The sequence below is a fragment of the Trachypithecus francoisi genome, unplaced genomic scaffold (genome assembly GCF_009764315.1).
Source record: "Trachypithecus francoisi isolate TF-2019V2 unplaced genomic scaffold, Tfra_2.0 Lachesis_group3, whole genome shotgun sequence".
Lineage (NCBI taxonomy): Eukaryota > Metazoa > Chordata > Mammalia > Primates > Cercopithecidae > Trachypithecus > Trachypithecus francoisi.
The window spans coordinates 69,982,210-69,998,073 of record NW_022681468.1 but is presented as its reverse complement, the minus strand read 5'-3'; the positions used below and the strand labels follow the sequence as shown (position 1 = coordinate 69,998,073).

Below are 15,864 nucleotides of genomic sequence, written 5' to 3'. Positions count from 1 at the left end.
ATGAACCATGGTACCCGGCCTGATTAAATTCTTTATTGGATTGCTGATGGTGTGGTGTAGCTATAAAGGGCATTATTGGGACAATTGAGGACTTATGACTATAGACTAAAATAACACCTATGTATCTATGTTAAATATCATGAATGTGGCCATTATATTGTGATTATGCAGAAAACGTACACTTATATTAGGACATATCCACTAATGTGTTTAGGTCTGAAGGATCTGATATTCGCAATTTCTTCTTATATGCCTCAGCAAAAAAAAAAAAAAAGGTTCAGGGGACACGTGGGAAGGGCAAGGTATTTTGTGCATGTATGTGCTGTGTGTATATATAGACAAAGTAGCAAAATATTAATTGATGAATTTATATAAAGGGTTTATGTGTGTTCATTTTACTAGCCTTGAAACTCTTCTATAACTTTGAAGTTTTTTTTCCAAATGTTGGGGAAATAACTGTAAACAAATAAACAACTGCAGATCAAAGGAGAAAAAGAAAAGATCAGAAATAATCCAAAAACGAGAAAATTAGGGCTATCTAATTACAAGGCAATTGCATGTTAACGAATGGGTCCCTTGGGCCGGGTGCGGTGGCTCACAGCTATAATCTTGGGAGGCCAAGGCAGGCGGGTCACTTGAGCTCAGGAGCTTGAGACCAGCCTGGGCAACATGGTGAAACCTCGCCTCTATAGACAATTTTAAAAGAAATGGGCCTTTTAAAAAAAAGTTATATCGTTTTAAATTTCTTCCTTTGGTCAGAGAATAAATCTGCTACCTTACCAATGAAAACTAGCTTTTTAATCATTGTAAGTATCTCATTAACTGTGTCTTTGACCAATTTATGGTATATTTGCAAAACGTCTAACTGATGTTTTTACATCATACAAAATCTAGCAAAAATAACCTTTAAAAAAAACTTGGCAGTTACTTAGGTTTCCCAAGTCACTTTTTAACATTTACTTGAAAATATTCATTTGGACCTCTATTTTTAAATTAAATTTAGTTGATAAATTTGCTGAATCAAAATAAAAAAATGGTTTGATAAATTGTTTCACTGAGGCCGGGTGCGGTGGCTCAAGCCTGTAATCCCAGCACTTTGGGAGGCTGAGACGGGCGGATCACGAGGTCAGGAGTTCGAGACCATCCTGGCTAACACGGTGAAACCCCGTCTCTACTAAAAAATACAAAAAGCTAGCCAGGCGAGGTGGCTGGTGCCTGTAGTCCCAGCTACTCGGGAGGCTGAGGCAGGAGAATGGCATAAACCCGGGAGGCGGAGCTTGCAGTGAGCTGAGATCTGGCCACTGCACTCCAGCCCAGGCGACAGAGCGAGACTCCGTCTCAAAAAAAAAAAAAAAAATTGTTTCACTGAAAGCTTGACTAACAAGTGATAATGTTACTATGTTCTCCTATGTGTTACTAGGTTCTTTAGGTATAAAACTAAGAATAAAGATGCCAAATTATGTATTTCCTGTTTTAGGAAACACTACCAATATCAATAAATGATAATACAGTACTTGAAAATAATGCAATAACTAAGTTGAGGACTCTAATCAACTATAATAAAACGAGTAAAACTCAGACAACAAATATATTTAAGAACAAGAAAAAGTTATATTAACAAATTTCCAAAGGACTTAGAAAAGTCCAAAATATTTACAATAATCATATATAATCAAATATAAGATGCCTTATTTATGATCTCCTGACACTGATGCCCTAAAAGAAAAAAGGTAAATATCTAATTTTGAAATATTGCCTAGATCATCTGGTGTCTGAAGAACAGAGTGGTGGAGCTTCTCATCGAGCTGCAAATCCTTCTGTTCCATGTGATCTATATTCAACGTAGAAGGGGAAGGCGTCTGTGACCTGGAGCCCAGAGGTGAATGGACTGGGGAAGCACTTTCTGAACCTGTAAATTTAATTTCATAAAATTACCGTAAAGAGTATTCAATATCCTACCTAAGATGTAACGTTTAACACCCTAAATAAAACAAATTTTAAACACCAAAAGATAAAATCAGTTATAAACTGGCTTTACAACTAGAGGTCACGAAAATCATAATATTGTACAAGCTTTTATATCTAGGAGTCTTGTCTCATGTCTACCATGGGACTATTGATAGTATAGAATCAAGACTGGATGTACCAAATGACAGGAGCCATTAGTGAAAGTAAGAATATCTACTCCCATTTCTGGCCCAGCTATAGAAACTCTAGTATCCACTGTCATTCTATTTCACTTAATTCAGACTTGGGGCAATTTAAGAACTGAGGCACTTGCTCACTGCTGCTCTATATGTGACTATCAATCCTTGGTTTACAGTGGTCCTTCAGTCTCGCCCACATCCTGACTTCCCCCTCCCAATCCATTCTCCATAAGGCAGCAAAAAGATCTAAAAATCTAGTTTGATCCTGTCACTTCCTCATTTAAAATCCTTTAGTGGCCACTCACTGGCCTCAGCATAAGCCCCAACTTCCTAGTATGGTTCTCAAGTCTCTCTGTAACTTTCTTTCCTCTCCACAACCCACCTAGAACTTTTATGTCCAATTATGGAAAGTAAACTACTTGTATTTATTAGAGTATTATTGCATCATACCTCTGACTTTTTCCTTTGCATGGAGCCCTAATCTTCTTTTCGGCCTGGTTAACTCCTATTTATTTTCCAGGTCTCTGCTTCCTTGAGAAGCCTACTCCTGATCCTGCCAAGTATGATTACAGAGTCTCTGCTAGATGCTCTCACTGAACCTTGCACCTCTCTATTACACCACTCATTACACTGACTTGAAACTGCCCGTTCAATTTTAAATATTCCCCAGTAGAGTATAAACTTTGTAAGGACAGGAATTCTGTTATATACTGTAGTAGTGCTAGTGCCTGGTATAGTACCTAGTACACAGCAGGTACTTTTGTTAACTTAAATAAAGTACAGCACAAATTACTGCTGTATAGAACAACTTTGGTGGTTATAATATAGTGCTGCTAGTACCAAGCAAGTTGTTAAAACAGTAAATCTTTTTATTTTAAGCTTCTTGTAGCAGAAAAATATCAATATTTTGAACTCAGTAACTGTAAACCTCTGCCCTCATTACCTCTTTCTACACAGTAAAGCAAGAAACCAATATAAATTAAATACATACAGATGCTCCCTGACTTATGATGGGGTTACACCCCATTAAACTCATTGTAAATTGAAAATATCGTAAGTCAAAATTGCACCTAATACACCTAATCAACTGAACATCATAGCTTAGCCTAGCCTACCCTAAACATGCTCAGAACACTTAAATTAGCTTACAGTTGGGCAAAATCATCTAACGCAAAGCCTGTTTTGTAATAAAGTATTGATTATCTCATGTAATTTACTGACTACTGTACTGAAAGCAAAAAACAATGGTTGTATGAGTACTTGAAGTATGGCTTCTACTGAATAAGAATTGCTTTCACATCACTGTAAAGTTGAAAAATTGTAAGTTGTTAATTATAGTTAGTCAAGGATGATCTGTATTTATATTAATTCTATAAAAGTGCAATTACACATATCATATAGGTGTTTTTTTAAGTAGCACAGTAAGTGCCTAAAAAAGTACATATAGAACTGGATTATGTTATCAGGTGTTATCACAATAATCATATAATCATATGATAATCATATATCAAATGAGTAATCATATGATTCTATGTAGGCTCAATTATGATACATAGCAGGTAGAAAGTTTCCTTTCCTTTATTTGCGATTTGGAGTAAATTCATATGGCAGAAAAATAATTTGTTAAAGGATAGTTATAGAAACTTAAGTATTCTATATCTTAGGACAAACACATACTGCTGAAGGCATAATGAAAATTATAATCTTAATGTTTACCAAAAACTTTTAAGTACATGCCAAAGAGACATCAGCCTTTGGTCAAATGCTTTGAAACATAAACCTCTTTATCTCCATGTATTGTTTTGATCCATAAAAATAGAACTCATTTTTAAGAACTAAGATTTTATTTTATTATTATTATTATTTTTGGAGATGGAGTCTCACTCTGTTGCCCAGGCCGGAGTGCAGTGGCATGATCTCGCCTCACTGCAACCTCCGCCTCCTGGGTTCAAGCGATTCTCCTGCCTCAGCCTCCCAAGTAGCTGGGATTACAGGTGTCCACCACCATGCCTGGCTAATTTTTTGTATTTTTAGTAGAGACGGGATTTCACTGTGTTGGCCAGGCTGGTCTCGAACTCCTGACCTGAGGTGATTCACCCGCCTCGGCCTCCCAAAGTACTGAGATTACAGGTGTGAGCCACCACACCAGGCCAAGCACTAAGATTTTTAAATAATTTTATATTAGCTATCAGAGAATCACCAGAGAATCACCATTGCCTTTAATTTTATTTATTTATTTTTCTTTTTTTTTTTTTTTTTTGCTTTTGTTTTTGTTTGAGACGGAGTCTCGCTCTGTTGCCCGGGCTGGAGTGCAGTGGCCGGATCTCAGCTCACTGCAAGCTCCGCCTCCCAGGTTCATGCCATTCTTCTGCCTCAGCCTTCCGAGTAGCTGGGACTACAGGCACCCGCCACCACACCCGGCTGATTTTTTGTATTTTTAGTAGAGACAGGGTTTCATCATGTTAGCCAGGATGGTCTCGAGCTCCCGACCTCGTGATCCGCCTGCCTCAGCCTTCCAAAGTGCTGGGATTACAGGCGTGAGCCGCCATGCCCAGCCTATTTTATTTTTAAAATTCTATAATGGCTCACTTACTTAAGAGGCTTTTTCGTCTTAAATGGTTTTTTTTTTTAAAGCAATAAAACTATTCCTACAAAGATATTCATGAACTAAAAAGAGGTTATTTAATTTTCATTCTTGTCTCCTATACTAGATTTCTTTCGTAATTTCTGAAAATTTTTATATTATAGGAAAACAGATGATTTCAGGAGTACTAACATCCCTTTCATAAAGTACTACTGCGTTAGTAGTAAAATGTATGCAAACTTCACCCTTAGAAAATACTGTACTGAATCATTTATATATTGTGTATACGGAGTTTTATCTTTGCTGAATTTTGTGTCTTTTAAACAGAAACGAATACAACTGCTTTAGTTTCTTAAACAACACCTTTGCACTATTACTAATGGTACTGATTAAGATTAGAACGCCTCATAAAACTTCCCAGTAGAGACCTGAAAATAGTCACTACATAGAGTAAATATAGGTTACATAAATATTAAAAATTCTTAGAAGTTAAATTATCCAAAAAACGTAAAGGCAAAAGACCTAAAACGAGTTCTCCATATATATCATTTTATTTTTTGGAACTTTTGTTTGGAACTTTATTTTTGATAACTACAGAGAATTAAGAAATAAAAAATGTCTTTTTCTTTTACATATGGAAATCTTTTGAAAACACAACAGTCTGATTAATAGCTTAAAGTTTGATAGTATTAAAATTTGTGTTATAGAACATAAAGCTTACATTTATTTTTTTAAACACACCCACTTTTAAGTATACAGTTATATGAAAATGGCAACTGTACATGGTCTTGTAACCAACATCACAATCAAAATATAAAACAGTTCCATCACCAGAAAAAGTTTTCTTATGCCCATCTGTAGTCAGTCCCCTCAACTGACACCTATCCTTTCCAAGTAAGAGGTGATTTACGTTGTCACTACAGTTCTTTCTTTTTTCGAATGTTATACACATAGAATAATAAAGTATAATTATGGAGTCTTTTGTATTTGACTTCTTTCATTTAGCACATTTTCAAGATTCACCTATGTTTTTGCATATATTAATATTTAATTCTTTTTTTATTACTGCATATTATTTCAGTGAATATTCAATGAATAATATACTACAATGTATCCACTCACCAACTGATGGACATTTGGTTTGTTTTCAATTCTTAACTACTGTGAATAAAGCTGCCATGAACTTTTGTGTACAACTGTCCAAGGAAAATACATATCTAAAAATGGTCACTTAATAAATGTATGTTTAACTTTAAAAGTTACTGCCATATTTTCCCAGAGTGACTTGATCATTTTACATTCTCACTAGCAATGTATGTGATTCTAGTTGCTCCACACTCATTTCAACACTTTGGATTGTTAGTGTTTTTAACTTGAACAATTTCAGTATATGTAGTAGGATCTCATTGTGGTTTTTATTTGCATTCCCTGGTTACTATCAATGTTAAGTATCTTTTCATTTACATTTAAGAACAACTAAAGTAAGAGGTATTCATTATAAAATAAGAATTTTCTCTAGTATTCCACTTTGAGTAATTTAAATCCTGTAATGATGGAACTGTAGCTCTAACCCAGTTGGTTCCCATCCTTCACGAGGGCCCCATTCTGCAATGGCGCTGCTAAAGTTCTTGTCATCTGGGAAAAAAGGAGGCAGGATATGAAAACAGAGAATGGGTTTCAAACTTTTAGAATTCCCCTGGCTCAAATTTCCTCTGTCTGGGTTGGGTGAGGAAATATGCTTGACTAGCTTAGAGATACAGAAATCACTGCTTCAGTCTTGCAAGTTCCAGCCAACCACAAGATGCAAAACCATCCCATGGATAATTAAGCTGGAGTGGATAACCACTCATCAAGGGGAAAACTGTAGCTGGAGCCACAGTGAGGTTGGATTATAGAGTGGAATCCCCAAGAACTACGGGCTATTAGCTGCTCAGGCTCATTCTAATCACTTCACTAGCATTGCAATAATGTGACTCTGCATTTAACATGATTGGATTTAAGACCCCACTTATCACATTATGGTTGGGTTTGACCACATGTAAAAAGTTTCCAAAAAGCACAAATTACTATCTAAACACAGAATATTAGTACATTGACAAACAGGCCTTCTATTAAGCAGTGTGCTTTATATTTTCTATAATAAATACTTTGCTAAAGAAATCATAAAAATCTAGGCTAACTCTGAATGACAAAGGTAGAGTCCAGTACTTTAAACTTTATTTATTTTAAAAATCACTCCAACTATCTCATGTACTCCATATACATATACATCTATTATGTTCCCATCAAAATTTTTTTTAATCCTGCAGAAAATGTTGTACTGCCATATATATACAAAATATTGCATAAGATAATACGCGTTCACAGAGTCCTCTGAAGTTTAACCCAGTGGACCTCAAGTCAAGAAACTAATGTCTTTTCTCTCCTTCATTGTTACATAAAGACGAATTTAAAAAACTAATACTTAAATAGTAATAAGTAATACTTAAATTAAAATCTGTCAAAATTTTAATCAAATTCTTCGGAGATTTAAAAAATACATTTAAGAAACACATTCCCATGAATAACTTTACCAGTAATAGTTGCAACTTCAGCAGAGAATGCTTGCTGATTAAGACTGCTTGTTTCAGAATCTATATGAAGAGTAGTCAGACTAGCCACTTCCTGCTCTTCAGCACTCTGGTGATGGCCAGAACCTGAATCCACATCAGCAGAGGATGTAACCCCAGTGTCAGCTCCAAAGCCAAAATCTACAGGAAGAAGAAATGTTATTATATGAGTCCCAATTACAAAGTAAAAATATTTACAAGAGAGCTAAATCAGCAAAATGATCAAACATCAACATTCCCTGTACATCTATTCTGTTTACATATCACTCAGACAAGTGTAAATAATCTTAATACTCTGAAGATTATAATTAGATCAGAATAGTGTACAAGCCATGAAGGGAGGAAACGTAATTCTCCAATGCATCTCCCAGTTCTTCACAAACTTAATTCCCAAGGTTTTGACTTCTTTTTTAAAAATTTGGTGCCCTTCACTGACTGCCAAGTGCAATATAGAATTATAGCTGAATAACTAAGTGGTAACAATACAGCACCAAATAATATCACTGATGTTATTGTAACACGGAGCAATTATTCAAGGGAAGTTCTGGGTACTGTAGCACTGAACATAATTAAATATTTGGTTCTCAAATATGAGTGTGTGAAACAGAGGTAACTCATAATTATGACTGTGTTTTTAGTAACAAGTCCAACCTAAATTATTTTCCTTTCTACAGTTTTGGTCTTAAAAATGTCATTTATTTTAAGAAGGGATCACATTTTTTTAAAAAAATGCTCTTAATTTGGCAAAATAAAGTAGTAGCTTTGACTTAAGGTGATTCCCTAAAACTTCCTTTGAAATTTCACTGAAAATTGAAATAAAAATAAGTGGGGCCAGGAATGACACCTTGCACCTGTAATCCCAGCTACTCGGAAGGCTGAGGCAGGAGTACTGCTTCAGGCCAGGAGTTCAAGACTAGCCCACACAACATAGCGAGACCCTATCTCTAATTTTTTTTTTTCTAATGTGGGAGCCACTGCCTAGGTAACATTGGAGAGGAAGGTGATGTCTACATAATCCGTAAGTCAGTCTTGAATAGAAGACAATCAACATAAAACATAATATTCAAATAGAAAAGATACTTGCTGTCAAATTTTCGGCCATCATATTGGAAAGCGCTGAAAGAATCCGAATGACTATCTGAGCTGATAAGATCACTGCTCCCCGCACTGGCAGGAGAAGTCCATTCTGAGGGCACACCTGGGTCATCAATAGGGCGCATCTGGTTCTGCTTGTTTAGAATATCAGGGAGGTCTTTGGGAATTTCGAGGCTGCCTGGACTACTTCCTCTTCTTGTCATAGTCTAAAAATTCAAGAAATATTTTACTATTAAAAAAAAGTTTTTATTCTCTTCAAACATCTGAAACTTTTAATTTCCAAACCATCATAATACATGCTGAGATTTAGAGGCTGAAGTAGGAGTGGAGAACACACTCACCAAATAATCTATGTAACTGAATGGAGCTAGAGACTGACCTATTGTTGGCCTGCCTAAAGACCCAAATATCATATGATGCTGGGTCTGCGACTCTTAAGCCTCAGTAGGATCCATGCAGTGAATATAAATTAAAACAGCAGAAAGAGAATTTAAGTGGAAAAAAAGCAGCAAACAAAAAAGACAGTGAGAGAGTGGAAAGAATGACAGCAAATATGTTATTCAATGATTTTTATCCACTCAAGGGAAAAAAAGTAAGCCTAAAAAGAAAAAAAAGGAGGGGCTATAATGGAGTTACAGAGAGGTCAAACTCAAAGAAATATGACAATTTAAAAAAAGCAATTCCAGGTCCGGTGCAGTGGCTCACTCCAGTAATCCCAGCACTTTGGGAGGCTGAGGTGGGCAGATCACCTGCGGTGAGGAGTTTGAGACCAGCCTGGCCAACATGGCGAAACCCTGTCTCTACTAAAAATAGAAAAATTAGCCAGGCATGGTGGTGTGCACCTGCAATCCTAGCTACTCGGGGGGCTGAGGCAGGAGAATTGCTGGAACCCAGGAGACAGAGGCTGCAGTGAGCACTGCACTCCACCCTGGGAGACAAGCGAGATTCCGTCTCAAAAGGAAAGCAATTCCACATGTATTTACCCTTTCCTAACAATTATGCATTATTAGAGATAAAAGAGCCTCTGCTTTCATGTTGCCATAATCCTAACATTCAAGATAAAGATAACTTTTAAGTCTCTTCCAAAGTTATCTAAAATGGTTAAGCAATATTTATGCTGGCAAAACTAATGGGAGCTTGTTCACAAACAGATCTTGAGACAAAAATAAAAATTATATATGTATTTTTATTTTAAATTATATATTAAATTTTATTTATTTATTTATTTATTTATTTATTTATGTAACTATGGGAGCTGAGACAGAAGACCTCCATTGCTATCTTTCCCATTGAGGGCTGGCAGCTGGCACCAGGGTAACCTATGAGCAAAGACAAAAAAAGGGGAGACTAGGAAGGTAGCTGCTTATACCTGTGTACTTGTACACAGGTACTTGTCTGATCTTTCACCCTGGTGAAAATTATGAGGCTGTTTATTTTATGTCTTTAGATAAAAAATATTATAAAAATGTAATTCAAAAATCTTAATTCATAAAAAGGGTTATATTTTGAGGAAAGGTTATTTTGAATAAGAATTCCCACATATAAATTGGCATATATGTAAAAAGGTACATATCTGTTAGTTTTTCTACCCTCCTCTATAAAACCAAATATATAAAATAAAACTTACCGAGGCATTACCACTTCGAAGTCTTTCTGCTATAAACTCATCCATCAGATCAGGAACATTAGCACTGCTGCTGCCAATATCACTATTAAGAGGAGGCAGTTTTTGGCTCATGTCCTCTTTATTGACTAAAAATAAATAAATAACTATATATAGTGAGGAAAAACTTAACTGTATTTTCTAACTTTGAAACAAACAACAACCCAAAACAAAGTATCTTTGCCAATTATTTGCCAAACATGCATTTATGAATAATTTCCCTTCTTTTAGATTTAAGAATTAGTAAATTGATATTTACTTTATTTAACTAAGCAGATGTTAGTCAATCTTCAGTATAACTTTAAACAGCAAGAAAGCTTATAGATAAGCACTAGCTGAAGTTAGGTTAATATTGCCTATAAAGAAACTGGTATATTTATCTTTTTTCCTGACTCAATGTTTCTATTTAGAGCCTTAACAATTTATAATTCCCTATTTTCCCCAAAGAATGTTTTCAGGGAATATATCCTTTGAATCTATGCAAAACTCAGTGGGATACAAATGCATTTGAGTATTTATAAATACAAATTCTATGGTTTTGATATACTGCTGTTTCTATCCACTATAAAATCTAACTTTAGTGCTTTAAGAATAAAAAGTTGACTTTCACAAAGGTTTTTCTTACAAAAAAATCCAAAATAGTTATTTTGATTTTTTTATCTCTATATTATTAGTATTTTTACCACTTATATTAACAAGAAAGTTTTAGACTTGGGAAACTAACTTATAGAAAATAACATGGTATCTATGTCAGTACTATGCTATTGAAAAGTTGATTTCTCTGCAATGAAAGGAAAATGAGCACTGTTTATATTCCTAATAAACTACAAAGTATTTCAGATTAAGAAAATATACTGGTCAGAAGCTCACTGTGAAATACCATTATCTTTATATTACTAGCCAGGCTTTGCTAAGCTGTCAAATACTGCCCTCAGGTGGCATTAATGGCTCAATGCAAGATGCATTATACAGCGTTGTTAATCATGCTAACAAAACCATGTTAAAACAAATAAAATCAAAACCAACCTTACTGCTGAAAGTTAATAGTCTATATACGTAAAGTTATTTTAACTTTGACTCAAGATAGAGAAAACGTTACCATAATCTTGCTTTCTGTTATCTGTCCATAGAGGTTCCATATTTAAATCATGATTGGCTATTGTGAAACCTTTATGCAGATTTAAAATCCCACAAAAAAAGAAAGTAATGAAAGTGTTTCAAGGACACAACTTGCATTCTATATAAATGAATGCAAAACTAAAAGCCTACAGCATGTTTGGAAATGGCTTAAATGGAAAGTGATTAAATTCACTTTGAGATTTAAGAAATAATTTCCTCATCACTGACTGGCTGTAGGACCTTGATTTCTATTACGTTAGTTGTCAAAATAATTTCTATCAAGAAAAAATACAAAACCAAATAGATCAGCAGTAAAAATAAATGAATTCAATTAGAAGTATCTGGTGCCCTTTTAAACGATAGTGGGGTGGGGAAGAAAGCATAATAACTCCTTGGTAAACTTAATTTCCACACTCGTGGTACACACTCAGAAAAATACTTGATTTAGGTAGTCTTTGATAGGTCATTGAAATTTTCCTATATATCCACTTTCCTATGTTGTTCAGCAGCAAAGAGGTTTAACTAAATGCCTTATAAGGGAAATTAGTAATTTAAATAAACATTCTATGCTGGGAAAAATACAGCTGGGAAAAGGCGCATGCATAACCAAACAGAGAGAAAGCAGTGACCATCCCAAAGCTTTTTGATTGCTTATAGCTTGCTTCAGTTGCATTAAGCCAAACTGGTGCTGTCTTTCTCCTTTTGCGCTCTGCACACTGTTAGTGCTCACCTGCAGCTTTCCTTCCAAAATAGCCCATTACATGACTGTACAGATCCCTCAGTGGAGCCTCTGGTGGCATTCTGTTCTGCCTCTGTGGGGAAACATTTGCCTTCGGCTTCGAAAGAGCATGTACAACAGTTTTATAAACGCCACCCAGGGAGCCCTGCTGTAGTCCTGCCTCATGACTTGATGACCTAAGAGTACTACGACTACCTAACTGACTACTTGCAATTCCTTCTTTTTGTAATATGGTGGTGGGAATCTCTGTGGATTCCTTCACTGTTTTATTACTTACTGATGCAGTACCAAGTGTATCTAGAGGTCTGTACACACCAGGTTTTACTAGCTCTGTAGCACTATTTGAGCTGGTATGGGTGTTGCTGGTGCTGCTATTGCTGCTACCACTACTAAAGCCACCAAGCTTCCGCAGTCTCATCTTCCATGGAGCCTCTTTGTTTTCCAGAGGATTATAAAACTGAACGGACTCAGTGGATGGCCTAAAAGTAACATGAACACTATTTCGTTTTTTAGTAGCAATTTTCATGATTTTGGCTCTATGAGTTACTGTTTCAGACAAGCTCCTTTTAGTTGGAGAAAGTTTGCTAGTACTTGTAACATGAGGCATTCTGCGGTTAACAGGTGCTTTTAGTGTTGCTTTCTTGGCACACATAACATGTGGGACAGTGATTTTTTCATTAATTTGCACACTCTTAAGCTTTTCAACTAGTGTTACATCAACACAAGCATCTAATTCTGTAGCTGCTTGTCTGTACAGATGTTTCCTTTTTTCTTTATCACAAAGGCTATCTGAACTAGGCTCTGATGGCTGTTTATCACTGTTTGGTTGCTTAGATTTTTCAGAAATTTGTGTTCTAATAAAACTGCCTGACTGGGTAGGTGCGATATTACTCATGAAGACAGCTGCGTTTGGTTCTTTCTGAAACTGTAGGTTTTCAGGAGTCCCAACAAAAGAGGTGATATTTTCTGATTCAATTTCCTGATCTGTGCATTCTAATTTATCTAAGGATAACCTTTCACCCCTATTTACTGCAATAGTCACTTCCTGAGAGGCTGGGTCTTTACCTATCTCATTTTTACTACGATTTTCCTGGTTTTCCTTAAAATATTCTTTCAGGGTGGAAAGAAGATCATCATCTCCTTCAAGGTCAATGTACTGGATTTGTTCAAAAGCTGAATCTGCAAGTTCTACTGGACCTATTAAATGACAAAGATGGTCATATATGCTATCACCAACTTCCAGAGAAGACTCTCTACTATGAGTATCAGTGATGTGGCTTTCAGTGGATCTAGTTATTGAAGAAGCCTCTGTGGAACTCTGCAAGCTTGGTGCATGACGGGATGAACTGTCAATGACAGGAACTGCACCTTTGGCTCGTTCAACAGTGAATGGTTCCAAGATGTCAGAAGTGCTGCTACTTCGAGGCAATGGCTGCTCCTCATTCAAAGCACCAAAAACTTCATTTCCAGTTTCTTCACTTTGTGAAAAATGTCTGACTCTAGTTGAGCGGGGAAGTATTTGAGCATCATCAATATCTGTAAAAGAAAAAAAAATTATGTAGAGAAGAACTAGATGAATACAAAAAATTATTATTAATTTCAATAATACCCTAAAGCATATGCTTTAAAATAAAAAAAAATCTGGGTTTTTGTAAGCTCAATGAAAAAAAATCAAAAAACAAATCTGTTTTTTTAGAAAAATGATGGGCACAAGCCAATATAGCATACAGTGTCAATGAATTAGAAAACTACCAAAACACATTTTAAAATGTTAACATGCATAGAAACAGTGAGATGATGAAACATTTGGAAGTGCAGATAAAGATAGAGCTGTGCCAATAAATCAAGTAACTCAAATGCCATTAAATTTTTCCTACTTATTTAAGTTCCAAGCAGAAAAAATACACCTTAACACAGAAAGCCAATCCAAGTATCCCACTGTAGACTCTTATAGGGTCTAATAAATCCTCCAGCTTCCTTCCCAAAAACGTAAGAGGCATCTTTTCTTCAAATTTTGCTCCTCTGTTTGATTACATATTAGAAATGCAACTCTCTACCCTTTTCTTAAAGTTCTCTTTGTCAGGAAACTGTTCTCCCAAGCTGTTTTACTTTATTACAGTATTAAAATCTTATTTACTGACATCAAATAAAGTCAATATATTTTTTTAAAAAATCAATTGTATTCTTTTGTTTTTGGCAAAACCACCACTTAAATCTGCTAGGAAGAAACTTTACCTGCCTGTTACTGGCCCTTTCCATTAAACAACCATCAAGCTCTAAAAACTGTATCTCTGGCTTCGTACATCTCCTTTTAAGAATTATAGGCTGGGCATGGTGGCTCACACCAAAATCCCAGCACTTTGGGAGGCTGAGGTGGGCAGATGACCTGAGGTTGGGAGTTCAAGACCAGCCTGACCAACATGGAGAAACCCCATCTCTACTAAAAATACAAAACTAGCTGGGCGTGGTGGTGCCTGCCTGTAATCCCAGCTACTCGGGAGGCTGAGGCAGGAGAATTGCTTGAATCTGGAAGGTGGAGGTTGTGGTGAGCTGGATCACACCATTGCACTCCAGCCTGGGCAACAAGAGCAAAATGCCGTCTCAAAAAAAAAAAAAAGAATTATAGATGATTCTTTATCTAATTTAACTATCTCACAGATGAGAAAATTGAAGCCCAGAGAGGTTAAATTACTTTATCAAATTTACAATAAAAAAAAGTTTGAGACACAGGCTTAGTGTTGCATATCACTGCATTATTTTCACTGCCTTTCGTGTTAAGTTTATGGTAACCCTCAAAAATATTTATGAAATTGAAAATCACAGGAAGAAATAACCATTTAACTGTTCAGGTATATACAAATTCTCAACAGGAATTTTGAAAGCAAAATACAATGTCTATGAATCCATCATAGTCTGTAAGTTACCTAGAAATAACAACAACAAAAAGATTGTTTTCAGAAGTCAGCAAAATATAATGAAGAAAGGACAGAGTCAAAAAGTCAGCTGTTGCTACTTATCAGGCTTCTTGCAGAAAAGTTAAATGAAACAGAACTATAACTGAACAATCAAATGAGAAAATTTAGATCCAGAGGCAAAGCAGTGACTTGTCCAAGATTACAAAGTAATTTGTTGATTCTTACTCTAGACTTTGAGACTAGTTTCCTCATTTATAAAATGGAGATAGTCATACAAAGTATTTTTGGGATCCATGCTACTATGGCTGAAAAAGGCTAGTCCTTCTGCAATTTCATTTATATCACCCTCTTTGTATGAGGTCCAAACGAACCTACTTTATACTAAATTGAGATCAACAGAGGTTTGTATTATGCCAAGATTCTAGTATATTCCTGGTGATACACTAGTAGGCTCTCAACATAGGTTAAATATATAGTATCTTCTGAAGCTGAAACAATTAACTTTTTGTCCTTAAACTGAGGGGAATGTGCAACTTTTAAAAATGACATTGTTTTTCTTCCTCATGCACTCCATTCAGAAATTTTTCTAAATGAAAAGTGAAACATTTGCTTACAAACTTCACTTTGATGCACTTATACTCATTAAGTGTTTAATACAGCAGATAACTAACTCATATCTGTGCATCTTGACAAACATAAATATTTCAGTTTTTTACATCTGCCATAAGGGATCATAAGAACTTCTGCCTCAATGACAGAGATTATATTCAGCATGCACTCTAAATTTCTTTCCACACAATATTCTAAAGAACTCAGCAAAGGATAAAGACTGTATAGCTGTTCTATAAGAATTCTTACAAATTTTATAGCTTGGAATTAATTTTACCAAAGGTCAAAATCAAGATTTCAAAAGATTAGAATCATAAAAACATTACGATGCTAACAAATACATGAATGTCAGAAAAAGTAAAATATTAGTTTTAATTTTTAATT

At 35.4% G+C, this 15,864-nt stretch overlaps 1 protein-coding gene across 17 annotated transcripts in view; it reads right to left on the bottom strand.

Annotated features, from left to right (window-relative positions):
* RALGAPA1 (Ral GTPase activating protein catalytic subunit alpha 1) overlaps window positions 1–15,864 on the bottom strand; it is a 323,646-nt gene that overhangs the window by 181,301 nt on the left and 126,481 nt on the right. For 9 of the 17 annotated variants that reach the window (XR_004431673.1, XM_033188254.1, XM_033188250.1 and 6 more), the window contains 5 exons: window positions 11,948–13,492; window positions 10,063–10,187; window positions 8,425–8,641; window positions 7,305–7,481; window positions 1,757–1,909 (listed from right to left, as the gene is read on the bottom strand). Coding sequence is in view for 16 of the 17 variants with exons in the window: in XM_033188254.1 (XP_033044145.1) it covers window positions 1,757–1,909; window positions 7,305–7,481; window positions 8,425–8,641; window positions 10,063–10,187; window positions 11,948–13,492 (2,217 nt within the window). In the remaining variant the exon portion in view is untranslated. The remainder of the gene's footprint in view (window positions 1–1,756; window positions 1,910–7,304; window positions 7,482–8,424; window positions 8,642–10,062; window positions 10,188–11,947; window positions 13,493–15,864) is intronic. The other 8 variants (XM_033188259.1, XM_033188265.1, XM_033188261.1 and 5 more) reach the window with 1 other exon arrangement.